This window comes from Oncorhynchus keta, chromosome 32 (genome assembly GCF_023373465.1).
Source record: "Oncorhynchus keta strain PuntledgeMale-10-30-2019 chromosome 32, Oket_V2, whole genome shotgun sequence".
NCBI classification, from domain to species: domain Eukaryota; kingdom Metazoa; phylum Chordata; class Actinopteri; order Salmoniformes; family Salmonidae; genus Oncorhynchus; species Oncorhynchus keta.
The window spans coordinates 6,367,786-6,380,976 of record NC_068452.1 but is presented as its reverse complement, the minus strand read 5'-3'; the positions used below and the strand labels follow the sequence as shown (position 1 = coordinate 6,380,976).

At 42.5% G+C, this 13,191-nt stretch overlaps 1 protein-coding gene across 7 annotated transcripts in view; it reads left to right on the top strand.

The window, feature by feature from the left end:
* Positions 1 to 1,630: 1,630 nt before the first annotated feature.
* Positions 1,631 to 13,191, top strand: part of LOC118364938 (regulatory-associated protein of mTOR) — a 213,873-nt gene continuing 202,312 nt past the window's right edge. For 6 of the 7 annotated variants that reach the window (XM_052490562.1, XM_052490559.1, XM_052490558.1 and 3 more), the window contains exons 1-2: positions 1,631 to 2,056; positions 4,809 to 4,983. In XM_052490562.1, coding sequence (XP_052346522.1) covers positions 4,816 to 4,983 — 168 coding nt within the window. In that variant the 5' untranslated portion in view covers positions 1,631 to 2,056; positions 4,809 to 4,815. The remainder of the gene's footprint in view (positions 2,057 to 4,808; positions 4,984 to 13,191) is intronic. The other variant, XM_052490557.1, reaches the window with a different exon arrangement.

Here is a 13,191-nt window from a genome sequence, read left to right as displayed (position 1 = left end):
CTGATACCCATAATGTCACCGGTACAGTATGTACCTTTATGTGACTGAGAAGAACTGGGTGGGGCAGGTTAATGCCTCATTACGGCTCTTCCGTCTCCAGTTTCCCGTCTGAGAGGACACACTATTATCGTTCACTTAGAGGATCACATGATTATTATATACAAGCTTCCTGGTAAAACAAACCTCTCTACATCCGATTGGAAACCTCTTCGATCCATCTCTCTATCTCTCTCTGACATTCTCTGCTCTCTCTTGTCTTGCATGGTTCTTTGGCGCTGTCGTCTTGCCAGCCTTGCTATAATCAGTCCTCAGGGAGGTGACATGTTGGCTTTTCTTCCACCTTGTCTGATTTGGCTCTGGGAACAGCTCCATTTTCTGGATTAAGCCCTGTTGATCACCTTGTCACCATGCTCCCAATCTGGGAGGATAACTGTGTGTGTGTGTGTGTGTGTGTGTGTGTGTGTGTGTGTGTGTGTGTGTGTGTGTGTGTGTGTGTGTGTGTGTGAGAGAGAGAGAGAGAATGTGTGTGACTAATCTTCCCCTCCCCTCCCCACTATCCCAGGGTCTCAACCTCCATCACACTCTTAGGAGATTGGATTGGTTTCTCATTCACACTGGACACTGAGACAGGAGGGATAGATTCGGCCTGATACAGTTATGAGTTTCACGTTCAAGATTGCTGTACCATAGTGTTGCTGCTGGCCAACCCAAATAGCCAGCATATTGATTACTGCACTGGCCAATTCAGTGAGAGGGAGAAAATCCTACTGTCCATCTGCCCTACTGTTTTCATGTTTTCTGATGAGCTGATTTGACCGCCTTGTGGTGTTGCATATATATGATCTGAGCTGTATTGTGGTGTGCTCATCACCAAGAAGATGAGAGAGTGATATTTTTGTCTGATTAAACAGGGAAGTGACTGAGACATTGGAAGAGCCTCTACTTCCCATCTACCTTAGCTCATCTCCATTGCATCCCCTATGTCCTGTCTCCTGTGAACCAACCAAGAAAATGGATGGAAACAGGAAGGGTTCTCTTGTCCAATAAGACATTTTTTAGATTTTCCGTTGCAATACGGAAAATGAAAATCACTGCATCAGGGATAGCATACATATATGTTTCGGCTTTACAGCCTTCTTCAGTGTGTAGGTACAATTTTCTTTAATTCAAAACAGCATTTGTAAAGAACAACCGATGACCATCAAGTGCTTCTAATCAGGGTTGCCACTCATCTGCCAATCAGGGATGTAGCTTTTCTGGTCGACCTGTACACAAATGAGTCACAAAGAAATACATACTTATAGGGTTTTTCCACATTTTGTTACGTTACAGCCTTATTCTAAAATGGTTTTCCTCATCAATCTACACAAATACCCAATAACGACAAAGCGAAAAAACAGTTTAAAATCATTTTTGCAAATGTATATAAAAATAATAATCTCTCAAAATGTACAGGATGTATATTTTTGGATCGCAATGAGACATCACAACTGAACTGAATGGAATATTTTGGACTTAACTTAACTTCACTTTTACTTTTATTTTGATGAAAGGGAAAGGGACATTCACTGACCATGATGACGTTTTTAATGACATCTTCAGTCCAACCCCGAGTGCATTGTGGGTCTTTCCCAAGATGGCGGCGCCCTTGCTGAAGTGCTGAAGAAGTGTCTCTGGAGAAATACTTGGAATTGTTTGTCAATTTCACGGTAACTAGCTTACGAAATTTGCCTCGTCGACACACGTTTGTGTCAGAAGACCACACGACAAGCGTCATTGACAGCTCGAGCCTGATTGTGGCAGAGTGTCCGTGTGAAGATGGGCCTCGTCTCGAGCACCTTCCCATAGCAAAGAGCAGCCGTGGGGAGAGAACCCGCAGATTTCCCTGCAAACACATACCGGTCGAACTTGGACCTGTCGGGTTCGACATCGTTTACAAATTGTGGACGCTACCGTACAATTTTCTTTCAAGAATTGTCTGTGCGACCGCGTCTATAATAGTCAGGAGACGGAGAGGTTTCCCACCCTGTATCGAAGAGTATTCTACCGCGCCAAGGTCTGTACACTGCACGCCACCCTGTGCAGAAATGGCCCTTTTCCACATCTGGTTCACTTGCCAGTCAGTCTTCTCTACGTTTATCTAACTACTGTAGCTTGTGGTTCAACAAGTAACATGAAGCATGCACCGTTTTACAAGCACGAAGTACAAACCTGTGATAACAATGCTAGCTAGTTGTCAGAAAGTCGGCTAAGGGTCTGCTAGTTAGCCACAAGCTAACATGTCAAACTCGACCCCGAACTCTAGAACAGCCACGCGCGAACATGGTTCTGTCTATGCAGGTTGACGTTGTACCGATTTCCAATTCTGTTGTGTATCATACTGCAATGTGTACTACCCCCTTAGAAAATAGATTTTCCGTGTAAGTTTGCCAGTCCATTCTGCATAGCATCTACCATTTGACTGCTAAGTTAATTTAAAGGGAATTCACTGCTGAGACGTCAGAGTTAAACCGTTGTACACAGTTAATGTTAACCGTGTTAAATGCAGATACAGATAGCTACTAGTTATGTACTGATTAGAACGAGAATGTGCTCACTACAGCACATGATGACAAACGAGTCTTAAATGGTTGTACTTTGTTTTGAAAGCTGCTCAGGTCATATCCCATCACTCACCAGGGCCACCTGTGGTGAATGGGGGCTAGGGATGTGAGATTCCTAATGTTATTGTCCATCCTATTTATGGGTGGTTGTTAGCTTTGGGACACATCATCGGGAGTCTGTGTATTGGTTGGACTCCCTGAGTTGTGGCTGGCAACAGAAAATAACCCAACCTCAATATAGCCGGCTTCACCTAGAAAAACTTTCCTGTTAACAATGGCATATGTATAATCTCGAGAAACTGTATTTACCAAATGTAAATTTAAATGTCTCCCTCGCTATTAAATAAACGGCTGAATCCAATTTTAGCCTGAACGTCACCATATTCCTGTTGAGTTAGACCGCAGGCAGCCATTAGGCCATGCACTTCAAGCGAGACTTCCTACCACCTCTGTTTTCACAGCGGGAATATGGTATTATATTCCCAGGTAAGAAGTTTTAGGTTGTAGTTATTATAGGACTATTTCTCTCTATACCATTTGTATTTCATCAAACTTTGACTATTGGATGTTCTAATAGGTACTTTAGTATTGCCAGCCTAATCTCGGGAGTTGATAGGCTTGAAGTCATAAACAGCGCAATGCTTGAAGCACAGCGAAGAGCTGCTGGTAAATGCAGGAAAGTGCTGTTTGAATGAATGCTTATGAGCCTGCTGGTGCCTACCACCGCTCAGTCAGACTGCTCTATGAAATCATACTTAATTATAATATAATAACACACAGAAATACGAGCTTTAGTTTCCGGAGTTGACCATATTAATGACCTATCATTTCAAAAACAAAATGTTTATTCTTTCAGTGAAATACGGAAACGTTACATATTTTATCTAACTGGTGGCATCCATAAGTCTAAATATTGCAGTTACATTGCACAACCTTCAATGTTATGTCATAATTATGTAAAATGTCCCTAGTTAATATTGCCTGCTAACATACATTTCTTTTAACTAAATATGCAGGTTTTAAAAAATATACTTCTGTGTATTGATTTTAAGAAAGGCATTGATGTTTATGGTTCGGTACATTCGTGCAAAGATTGTGCTTTTTTTCGCAAATGCACATTTGTTAAGTCCTCCCCCGTTTGGCGAAGTTGGCTGTCTTTGTTAGGAAGAAATGGTCTTCACACAGTTTGCAACGAGCCAGGCGGCCCAAACTGCTGCATATACCCTGACTCTGTTGCACAGAACGCAAGAGAAGTGACACAATTTCACTATTAATGTTAGCAGGCAATATTAACTAAATATGCAGGTTTAAAAATATATACTTGTGTTTTGATTTTAAGAAAGGCGTTGATGTTTGGTTAAATCACCTGTAGGCTGTGATTCAATGATAAGTTAACAGGCACCGCATCGATTATATGCAACGCAGGACAAGCTAGATAAACTAGTAATATCATCAACCATGTGTACTTAACTAGTGATTTATGTTAAGATTTTGTTTGTTTATAAGATAAGTTTAATGGTACCTAGCACCTTACCTTGGCCTTTTGCTGCACTCGCATAACAGGTAGTCAGCCTGCCACGCAGTCTCCTCGTGGAGTGCAATGTAGTCGGCCATAATCGGTGTCCAAAAACACAGATTACCGAGTGTAATGAAAACTTGAAATTGGCCCTAATTAATCGGTCATTCTGATTAATCGGTCAACTTCTAGTTTATTTGATAGTTATGGTCACATTTCACTTTACGTCTGGTAAGTAGAGTTCCTAGAAATCATACAAATGCCTTTGTTGACAGGTAACACTACGTTTTTGGTGTAGCCAGCTATATTGTGGTAGGGTTATTTAACGTCACCAGAACAAATCACAACTCAGGGAGTCCAATCAATACAGACCTCCGATGTTGAGTCCCAAATCTAGGTGGTGGTAGTTTTTAACCCAGAGCTGCTCCTCATCTGACTGGTAGTGTGAGCTGGTCTATGACTAACCCAATGCTGTCCAAACTTTCCTAGTCATGAGGAAGCAGAACTTAAAATGGTTGTATAGTTCGGGTCAAAAATAGATTGCATCTGATGGATGCATGTTAAATATTTATCATATTCCTCAATGTTACACAAAAACATACTGTACAGCTATATCCTGTTATTGAATGAAGAAACCTTTTTTTTTAACATTGACCTCAACCTGACTTCCTCTCCATCTCTTCCCTCAGGGCCCTGATGAAAATGGACTCGGAACTGCTGCTCTCGCCGGCCATATTCCTGGCTGAGGAGGAAGAGGCGGACATGAGCGACTGGAACCTGCCGCTGGCCTTCATGAAGAAACGCCACTCAGAGAAGATCGAGGGCTCCAAGGCCCTGGCCCAGAGCTGGAGGATGAAGGACAGGGTAAGAGACATCCTTAGTCCTTATGGTCCCGCTGCACCATGTCCTAAGTCTCTACGCTGGTCTACTGAACTAAGGCTTTTTAATGGTGAATGGATAAAGGCCCAACCTGTGTTGCTCATATTATGCAGTTGCACTTGGTTCTCGTTATAAGGTTAATCTTGTTCAATCTTTGAAAGTAGCTCATGAATGATGAACTGAAACTAGAGAGACTTTAATTGGAGACCACTGTGTGGGTTCAATATCCATAAAATATGGTTAGGTTCTACAGCTGTGCAGATCTTAAGATCTCCCCTTTTAAACAGCTGATTTTCCAGATTAAGTTCTCGTTTAATTTAACTTCATTATCACATTTGACTGAAGTAGGTCTACTTGATAATTTAATTTGACTTGCATACTTCTATCAAAGCAAAGTTGCTGTTGAAGTAGCATATCGTTTGCCTTTCAGAAAGGAAACAAAGTATTTTCTTTTTTTTAAAATGTAATCAATTTATTTATTTATTTAATAATTGGAAAAAAATATAAACATACAATCTACCTGCAGTGAAGTCGCTCAAGATTCACATTGCATTCAGTCATCTAACCGTCTCCAGTCCAGAGTGTAGCGAAGTGCTTGTACTAGTTCCGACCATGCAGTAATATCTAACAAGTAATCTTAACAAATTCACAACTACCTTATACACGCATGTAAAGGGATGAATAAGAATATGTACATATAAATATATGGATGAGCAATGGATGTGCGGCATAGGCAAGATGCAGTAATGGTATAGAATACAGTATATACATATGGGATGAGTAATGTAGGATATGTAAATATTATTAAAGTGACGTTATTTAAAGTGACTAGTGATACCTTTATTAAGTCCATATATTAAAGTGGCCAGAGACATGATCGCTGTTTAGCAGTCTGATGGCCTTGAGATGTTTTTCACTCTCTCGGTCTTAGCTTTGATGCACCTGTACTGACCTTGCCTTCTGGATGGTAGTGTCTTGGGTGGTTGTTGTTTTAAAAAATATTTTTGGCCTTCCTGTGACATCGGGTGCTGTAGGTGTCCTGGAGGGCAGGTAGTTTGCCCCCGTGATGCATTGGCAGACCGCATCACCCTCTGGAGAGACCTGTGGTTGCACCTTCACCACTATCTGTGTGGGTGGACGATTTTAGTTTGTCAGTTTGTCCGTGATGTGCACACAGAGGAACTTGAAGCTTTCCACCTTCTCCACTACTGTCGGATGGGCGGGTGCTCCCTCTCCTTTTTCCTGAAGTCCACGATCATCTCCTTTGGTTTGTTGACGTTGAGTGTGAGGTTATTTTCTGGACACCACACTCCGAGAGCCCTCACCTCCTCCCTGTAGGCCGTCTCGTCGTTGTTGGTAATCAGGCCTACCACTGTAGTGTCGTCTGCAAACTCGATGATTTGAGTTTGAAGCGTGCATGGCCACGCAGTCATGGGTGAACAGGAGGTACGGGAGAGTTCTGTGAGCGCACCCTTGTGGGGCCCCAGTGTTGAAGATCAGCGAGGTGGAGATGTTGTTTCCTGCTTTCACCACCTGGGGGCGGCCCGTCAAAGTCCAGGACCCAGTTGCACAGGGCGGGGTTGAGACCCAAGGCCTCCAGTTTGGAGGGTACTATGGTGTTGAATGCTGAGCTGTAGTCAATGAACAGCATTCTTACATAGGTATTCCTCTTGTCCAGATGGTACAGGGCAGTGTGATGGCGATTACATCGTCAATGGACCTATTGGGGCGGTAAGCGAATTGTATTGGGTGTTGAATAGTCTCTCAAAGCACTTCATGATGACAGAAGTGAGTGCAACGGGGCGATAGTTATTTAGTTCAGTTACCTTAGCTTTCTTGGAAACAGGAACAATGGTGGCCATCTTGAAGCATGTGGGGACAGCAGACTGTGATAGGGATTGGTTGAATATGTCCGTAAACACACCAGCCAACTGGTCTGCGCATGCTCTGAGGACGCGGCTAGGGATGCCGTCTGGGCCGGCAGCCTTGCGAGGGTTAACACGTTTAAAGGTTTTACTCACATTGGCTACAGAGGAGAGCCCACAGGCTTTGGTAGCGGGCCGTGTCAGTGGCACTGTGTTGTCCTCAATGCGAGCAAAGAAGTTTAATTTGTCTGACAGCAAGACGGGGCTGGTTTTCGTTTTGGTATCCTTGATTGACTGTAGACCCTGCCACGCATGTCTCGTGTGTGAGCTGTTGAATTGCAACGACTTTCTCTATACTGACGCTTGTTTGATTGCCTTGCAAGAGGGAATAGCTGCACTGTTTGTATTCGGTCATGTTTCCAGTCGCCTTGCCATGATTAAAAGCGCTGGTTCGCGCTTTCAGTTTTCTGGGTGAATGCTGCTTTCAATCCATGGTTTCTGGTTAGAAAAGGTTTTAATAGTCGCAGTGGGTACGACATCTCCGCTGCACTTGCTAATAAACTCACTCACCGAGTCAGTGTATACATACATCAATGTTGTTGTTTGAGGCTATCCGGAACATATCCCAGTCCACGTGATCGAAGCAATCTTGATGCATGGAATCCGATTGGTCAGACCAGGGTTGTATAGACCTGCTCCCTGGCGTTTCCTGTTTGTGGTGTCTGTCTATAGGCTGGGAGCAACAGAATGGTGTTGTGGTCAGATTTGCCGAAGGGAGGGCGGGGGAGGGTTTTGTATGCATCGCGGAAGTTAGAGAAGCAATGATCCAGAATGCTACCAGCTTGTGTCGCGCATTCGATATGCTGATAGAATTTAAGGAGTCTTGTTCTCAGGTTTGCTTTGTAAACTCCCCATCTAGAATAAATGCAGCCTCGGGGTGTATGGTTTCCAGTTTATATAGAGTCCAGTGAAGTTCTATCAGGGCCGTCGAGGTATCTGGTTGGGGGGGATATCCACGGCTGTGACTATAATCGAAGAGAATTCTCTTGGAAGATAATGCGGTCGGCATTTGATTGTAAGGAATTCTAGGTCAGGTGAACAGAAGGACTTGAGTTCCTGTATGTTGTTGTGATTACACCATGAGTCGTTAATCATAAGGCATACACCCTCGCCCTTCTTCTTACCAGAGAGATGTTTGTTTCTGTCGGCGCGATGCATAAAGAAACCGGGTGGCTGTACCGACTCTGACAACATATCCCGAGTGAGCCATGTTTCTGTTAAACAGAGAATTTTACAATCTCTGATGTCTCTCTGGAAGGCAATTTGTGCCCTAATTTCGTCCACCTTGTTATCTAGAGATTGGACATTGGCAAATAATATGCTCGGAAGCGGCGGATGGTGTGCTTGCCTTCTGAGTCTGACCAGTAGGCCGCTCCTTCTGCCTCTCCCGTGGCAACCGCGTTGTTTTGGATCGGCCTCTGGGATAAGATCCCATGTCCAGGGTGGCGGTCCGAGCAAAGGATCCGCTTCTGGAAAGTCGTATTCCTGGTCGTAATGTTGGTAAGTTGACATCGCTTTTGTATCCAAAAGTTTCTTCCCAGCTGTATGTAATAACACTTGAGAATTTCTGGGCTAACAATGTAAGAAATAATACATAAAATAATACATAAGAAAAACAAATAACTGCATAGTGCTCAAAGGACCTGAAGCGAGGCGACCATCTCTAGTTAAGGTTTGCCTTCGTCTATGTTGTCCCCATTGTAGGAATTCATTATTACTCTGCTTCAGGCCAACCCTAGGTGCTTTTGCAGTGGAATTTCAATGCTTTCTCTAGTAAATGGTGACAGTGGGATTTCTGTGTTTCTATTACACCTGCCAGGGCTTATATGAAAGGTGCTGTTAGATTCCTGTAGTATTTGATACCTGATTGTTTCATAGATTCTGTTATGGATAGCTATGGCGTCAATAATGCCAAGTGACACATTGCCATATGGTACGCCGGCTGATTTAGTATCCCTATTGGCTAGACATTCACCCAAATGACATTAACACACGCTAATATGACAGAATTAGGCTTCTACACTGTGCTTCAGGCGCAGAATTATTTTGTAACCATAAAACATTAATTCATATATTCATTCCAAAACAGGAGACATTCCTGGGGTAAGACAAACGGACGTTCTTTCTCTAACACAGCTAGAAAATATGCCTAAATAATTCAGGCTAGTTTATGTTCTACAAGGAATACATTGTTTTGCTTCAATTCATTTGATTTCTGTGCCCCTTTTGATTGTGTATGGCCTACGGCAGGTTTCCCCAACTGGCGTCTCCCCTATGGGTGATTGACATTTTTTAAATATACTTTTTTATTGTTGGACATTAGACTATATTTAAAATAAAAAAAAATCTGTTCCAAAGTATTCCCACACATAATATGTGATCGTATGCAAATGTCAGCAAGGTTTGATTTTGTTTTATTCAAATATCTTTGGGCTTACGCTTATGCTGTCTACAAATTATGTTCCAGCCCCCTGACCATCCGCTCAAGAAAAAATTGGCCTGTGGGTGAATCGACTTAATGGTCCCTGGCCTACTGTTATTTACTACAGGGTGATTTACAGTGCCCTCCTGAATTATTGGCACCCTATGTAAGTATGAACAAAATATGCTGTGAACAAAATATAATTGTTTCTGCTTGGTCTGACTCAAAATATATAAATGTAACCTTTGAGTTAAAATTGTTAAAAGAAAAATAATTTGTCAGCAAGAAATACTTATTTTATTCAAAAACATGCATGTCACAATTATTGGCACTCCTGTGTTTAGTACTTTGTCCCTTTTCAAAGATAACTGTTCTGAGTCGTCTCCTATAATGTTTGATGAGGTGGGAGAACACACAGGAAGGGATGTGAGACCATTCTTCCATAGAGAAACTCTCCAGATCCTTCAGAGTCCTTGGTCCTTGCTTGTGGACTCTTCAGCTCACCCAAGAGGTTTTGAATTGGGTTTAGGTCAATGGTCAGTGAACAATTTTCCTGTGGATTTGGGGGTATGCTTTGGATCGTTGTCCTGCTGGAAGATCCAGTGACGACCCAGTTTTAGCCTCCTGGTAGAGGCAGACAGGTTTTGGACTAAAATCTCCTGGTACTTGGAGTCCATGATGCCATGTATCCTAACAAGGTTCCCAGGGTCTTTGAAAGTTAAACAGTGCCTCATCATCACAGATCCACCAGCAAACTTCACAGTGGGGATTAGGTTATTTTCTGCACGACTCTTTTTACATCAAACCCACCTCTGGTGTTTATTGACAAAAAGCTCTATTTTATTTTCATCAGACCATAGAACCTGGTTCCAATGACATTTAGCAAATTCCAGGGGCTTACGTTTGTGGTTTGGTGACAGAGGAGGCTTTTTTTCTGGCAGCCCTTCCAAATAACTTGTTGGCATGGAGGTGGTGTTTCACTTGTAGCTTTGGAGACTTGATGTAACCAACTTTTGAAATTCTCCAACTGTGGTCCCTGGGCAACAAAAAAAATCCCCTTGAGCCATCCTTCTCACTGTGCGTGGGGACAAAATACACTTGTCATGACTTTCCCTGTTGGGTGAGCCAGATAAGGCCCACCCCTCCCACTCTGCAGAAATGGAAGTTAAAAATCCCTTTGTTACCACAGAGAGGGACTTTGCAGTACTGTAACAACATAAAACGGTTGGACATTTTCAACACCAAGAATGTTGGAATTGGTCGGGAGGGACTTAAAGAACAATTATGTCAGATCAGTTGTTGTGTGATATCATTAAGGGCAGTATAACCAAATAACGGTAACTCTACAAACATCCCAGTTATCTGACACGTTGATATGGTTAGACTACTAAACCAGACGGTGTGAAGCGGTGGCTACACGGCTGAGAAATAGTTTAAAACTAAAGACCAGCGGGACCGCCTTTGTGAGTTGAAAGGTACAAAATGGTTAGAAACTCTGAAACTCTCTCAAACACCACACAGAAACATTGTCTGCAGCTCTTTATGCACTGTTAGCCTAGGAAACTCGAGCGAAGATGCGAGACAAATAACAATTTCCTCTCACCACTATAGGTACCTCTAGGGTATCTATTCTAAACAGAGTGACTGATAAGGCCCGCTGAACACCGCGTGGTACACCTCTGGAACTTTCGTTCTAACAGACACTCCGAGACAAACCTACTACAACTACAAAGGAGATGGTAACTTCTGGTGGACCACCAGAGACTTACACAACCAGAGACTTTCTGATGAACTACTCGCCACAGACTGATCGAGTGATTTCAACAGAGCGAGACGACAGACCTACAAGCGTAAATATGTACTTTGCATTTATATATCCAAATGAGCGCTTGTTAGGTTGCGAAATATCCATTTACAATGAGCGTATTATTCCACTGTATGTACGATAGTTGAATTCCTTTGGCTCTCGTCCCGCTCTTTCGTTCCCCACCCCCTTTCATTGTAACAAGCCATCATATCGGGTTAGTCCACTAGGGACTTCATTGCATCATGTTTGTAACCAATGAATAATCTATCCTGTGTGTTTGTCATTCTGTGTGATTAGTTAGTTAGTAAATAAATAATTAAGCCAATTTGTGTTGCTGATTCATCATGGAGACTAGGTTTTGTGCAGATTTATAGGATATTACGGCGTTCAGAATGAGACTGAGGTAATAATGATGTTTAATGGATGACTGGTATAACGACATATTGACATCTTTAGAGTTAATTTGGGAAACGTTAACTCGTTAAATAAACTTTTCCTGTGGTGTCCCAGATTACTACTTAATTAATTGTTATGATTAATCAAGTAATACTTGAACGTGGTATGTAATTATTTTATAAAAAAAATCGTCATTGCATTAATGGTACCAACGTCACAACACTTGCGTCCTCTTCCAGGCAGGTTCATCACAGCTCCAGTTGTTAAACATTTATTAATTATTGCCCTAATAGTGGAGATGAGTATTTTCACGTGTGTAGCTGTCTTTTTATAGCCATTGCCTGATTTTGTGAACGTCAACAACCTTTTTAATTTCATTTTTGTCATCTTTGGACTTTCTGATGTTGATGGATGACTAAGGGAGTTTAGCATGTGTGTCACCTTGTACCCCAGTGAAACAGGAAGTCATGGATGACTCACATTAACTTTTTAAAAAGGAAAATCTTAATTGGAATATACATCAACTTGATTTTGTTTCTAAGAATTACTAGGGGTGCCAATAACTGACACGCATGTTTTTGAATAAATTAATTCTTTATTTTAGATTTTTCTTTGAACAATGTTAACTCAAAGCTTAGATTCATATGATATTTTCTGTAAGATTAAGCTGATAATCAACAATGAGATTTTTTTCAGAGCCATTTTTGTTCATATTTACCTAGGGTGCCAATAATTCAGGAGGGTACTGTAGATTGACAGTGATGGATAATGATAAGGGTGGTACTAGTGCCCCTTTTGGTTTTGTATCTAAAGAATTGAAGCTGTTGAAAGGAGTGGCTTGTGAAGGGGCTATCAAGTGGCCCATAAACTATGTGCTGCATCGTGGAAAATCGGCAGAATCATGGCCAGCTAGCTATTACACTATAGATACTGTTGGGCTATCTCAGGATGAGAGATGGCAGGCTGCCCAATTACAAGGCCCATTGGTCAAGGTGGAGTCCGGTCCCTGTGGAGATGTCTGTAATTGAGTTGTGACCATGTCGATGTGGGTGGTGAGCACATGAAGCAAAGCGGCTTGTGTGTGTGTGTGTGTACACCTGCTAGTATAGTGCAAGTGTGTGAATGATTCCGATGCAGGATAGTTTCTGCAGGCCTATCATGGTCGGCGAGTTATTGCTCCGAATGCCACAAACTTTGGCTCCGTTTTGTGCTTGTTTAATGCTGCCGTTGTGTGTTAGTGCTATTGGGCTTTATGGGATAGCTATGTTATTTATGGTACCCAAAATAGTCATGGGTTTCCCTCTGTCCTTTTGATGTCCATGTCAGGGATAGAGGTTGGGCTAGAGTCCTCTGAAAGGATGCATTATAACACTGAATGACATTCAGGTTCAATGACATGGCGCAGTGTGAGACAAACCAACCCTAACCCCAAAGTACACTGTTAGTAGACCTGACTCATTGAGGAGAACCCCAACGGTTCCTTATTAGATGTTTATGGCTCGCTCACCCCCCGGCCTGAACTGGGACTATAGAGTGAGCTGTTAGTGGATGAGCAGTGGCTCACTGGAGAGGGAGGGAGGGAGAGAGAGAGAGGCTAGATAGAGTAAACCAGGTCGGATAGCGGATATCAGGGTGAGGGTTAG